This window comes from Aegilops tauschii, chromosome 1, assembly GCF_002575655.3.
Source record: "Aegilops tauschii subsp. strangulata cultivar AL8/78 chromosome 1, Aet v6.0, whole genome shotgun sequence".
NCBI lineage: Eukaryota > Viridiplantae > Streptophyta > Magnoliopsida > Poales > Poaceae > Aegilops > Aegilops tauschii.
Window position 1 is genome coordinate 269,971,744 of NC_053035.3, and position 2,973 is coordinate 269,974,716.

The 2,973-nt window shown below is 43.4% G+C and overlaps 1 protein-coding gene across 1 annotated transcript; it reads left to right on the forward strand.

Annotated features, from left to right (window-relative positions):
• The first annotated feature begins 1,991 nt into the window (after positions 1–1,991).
• LOC141028746 (uncharacterized) lies at positions 1,992–2,456 on the forward strand. Its single transcript, XM_073506113.1, has one exon. It carries the CDS (start codon positions 1,992–1,994, stop codon positions 2,454–2,456), a length of 465 nt encoding a protein of 154 aa, XP_073362214.1.
• Positions 2,457–2,973: the final 517 nt, after the last annotated feature.

Below are 2,973 nucleotides of genomic sequence, written 5' to 3' on the forward strand. Positions count from 1 at the left end.
TTGTTTTGTTGATTCGGTTGCTGGTTTTAAACAAAGTTGAAGTACTAGTCCTTCCTTTCCATATCGTTGCACGTAGAACTTTCCAGCACGAAAATTAGCGCAAGTTTCACTACAGAGAGAGGCATTCACGACTAAAAACTAAGAGAGGAAGGTATCCACGATCTCCCTAAAGTTTTGCTAAAGCACATCTAGATGTGCTCTAAGTATTGCTTATTTAAGTCCTATGTCATTGATTTTATGCTAAGATTCGTGCAAGCCTTTCTAGACACACCCATCTCCCTTCGGTAAAATAGGGATAGTTCGTTATGGCTGTAACTAAACGAGATCAAAAAGAAGTGCGCTGTAAATAATGGGATTGCATGCAGACTTGGGAAGGAGGGTGTATACAGAATACAAGGATCTCGATCGTTACCGGAGGATTCTCTCGACGGCGACCGGCTCCATTGCCGTTCGCTTTCATCTTTTGATTCGTCGGCTTCTCCGACGTGCCCTTCTCTTTCGCCGGCTTCTCTGACGTGCCCTTCTCTTTCATCTCAGGATTCGCCGACACAGGCTTTGAAGATGACGGCTCCGTTGGCTTCACCGATCTGGGAGCTACTTTGGGCGGCGTGGGGTGGTAATTCGGTGTAGTCATGGAAGGCTAGGTATGGGAGGCGTGGGGTGGGAGTCGTGGGGTGGAAGTATACGATCTATGCCGTGAAAAGCTTCATATTTATAGGGGATTCTCTAACAACCGATCACAAGGAAATATTGGGAATTTGGGATCTCAGGAAGAGGTAATTTTAGATCACGTAATGTTTATTTATAGGGGATTCTCTAACAACCCACCACAAGGAAATATTGGGAATTTGGGATCTCACGAAGAGGTAGTTTTAGATCACGTAATGTTTTTTAGCTAGTTTTTTTATTTTGAGAATTTTTTAGCAAGTTTAGATCAGTAATCTCAACCGTGAAGCGTTTGAGCTTCTTGTGCTTTCTTATACGGGCCTATGGGATGAGCCCATTTTAAATGTGACATGACAAAGGAAGCGAGGACTCCAACAGGCGGGACGAGCCCCGTCCCAATTATTTAGGACGGGCATGCGCGAGGGCGCTTCGTCCTCATTGCCACGACTCTCCAAAAACGGTTCCTCTGCCTCTGCGTCCTCTCGATTCCCTCTTCCTCTGCGTCGCCCACTCTCCCAACAATCTGGCTTCTGGAACGGTGAGTTCTCCTTCCTGTCAATTTTGTTAGTAGTTCTCCAGTAGCAGCACATACGATGGCCTTCTTCTTGTCAATTTATTGTTCTCCTGCTTCTTTATTTTGTGCGCACAGATTCATCTGCCTGCAACATGTAGTCCGTTGCCTTATGAGAATTTTGCACACAGATTCATCTGCATGCAACATCTAGTCCGTTGTCTTGTCAATTTCTTGTTTTTCTCCTGCTTCTTTAGTTTATACACATAGTTTCATCTGCATGGGCGATGAACAATTCATAGATACATGTTTATTCTTGATTGTTGATGCAGTTGTTTAGATAAATATTTCAAGAGCGTAAATTTTAATTGTTAATTCGCATATACTCCCTCTGCAAGGAAATATAACAACTTTTGGTTCACTGCTTTAGCGATTTCTTTACAGAGGGAGTACTTGTTTAGTTTAAATTGTTCATGCACTTGTTTACATAAACTTTCAATAGCGCCAGAATTCCTATACTATCTGCCGTCATATTCATCTCGGCTTATTGTTATCATGTTATTGTCATGCTTCAGGTCTTATACTGGTTTCATCAATTATAGTCCTTCGGCATGGCGTTCGAGGATGATTATGCTGCTAGGGCAGATGGAAATACCGAAATTTGTGTGAAGTACACGAACAAGGCTAGCTGTGTTGAGTACTGCATTGGCAGATTCAAGTACTGGCTGCGAAACGACGACCAGAAGAGAGTTGCACTGGATGTGGAGTACACCTAGCCTCGTGGTCCGACACAGAAGGCGGCCGTGGTCCAGTTATGCGTTGCATCTATGTCCCCGTGGACCACATAAGCGTTGCTGATGAGCACTGCGGCCTGCTTGCCGCCTTCCTGCTCGACGAGGAGTACACCATTGTTGGGGTGGAAAAACTCAAGCATGTTGGTCTCGTGGTACAAAACTTTGTGGATATCCAGAATATGTGGAGAGTGCCTGATCCAGTGACGATTAAGCCAAAGTATGGCTTGGCTGACTACACTCATTCCATCATCCACCACAGCTACAACAAGATGCAAGACGCTCTCACAGAAGATGACCACCATATATGGGCAGAAGCGCCCTTGCCCTTGAAGAACATCTATTATGCTTCCATGGATGCGTATGCCACCTACGACGTATACAGGCGGTTGGTGAACTTCCAGAAGGGGTTCGAGAGTCAGCGCCAGCATCTCGCCAAACCATCTAGGCGGTCAAAGAAGTCTGGAAGTAAGAATGAATCAACCTAAAATGTTTCTTCTATTTATCTAGCTGATAGTCTGTAAACTTTATTATACTGCTAGTAAGTCGTAAGTTCAAATTTCCTGCAAGTTGAATCATCCTTTATTCTAGCTGTCTTGCCTAATTTGATCCACGTTCACGAGATATTATACTTAAAACGTTTATTTTGTTTCGGTTTCGCTAGCTATGATACAGAATGCGATAGCCATTTTTACCAAAAGATTATTTCAGATTTGTAATGAATACTGTTCTCAACTGGGTTTGAATAGAGAAATTTTATTTTTTTATTGCATAGAGAAAGTTCATTTTTTTAATCAAAAGAAGGATCGCCCCCTATGATTTTCCATTAACAGAAACCACATGGTCTTTCAAGCCCCTGATACAAACTACAGCTAGAATCAACTAGCAGCACAAATCATACATGGTAGCAAGCCCAGCCAGACTTAACATGAAGGTCCAAAAAATAAAACTACGGCAGAGATGCGCAGGCGACACCGCAGTACCCTGTGACTCCACACTTGCGAT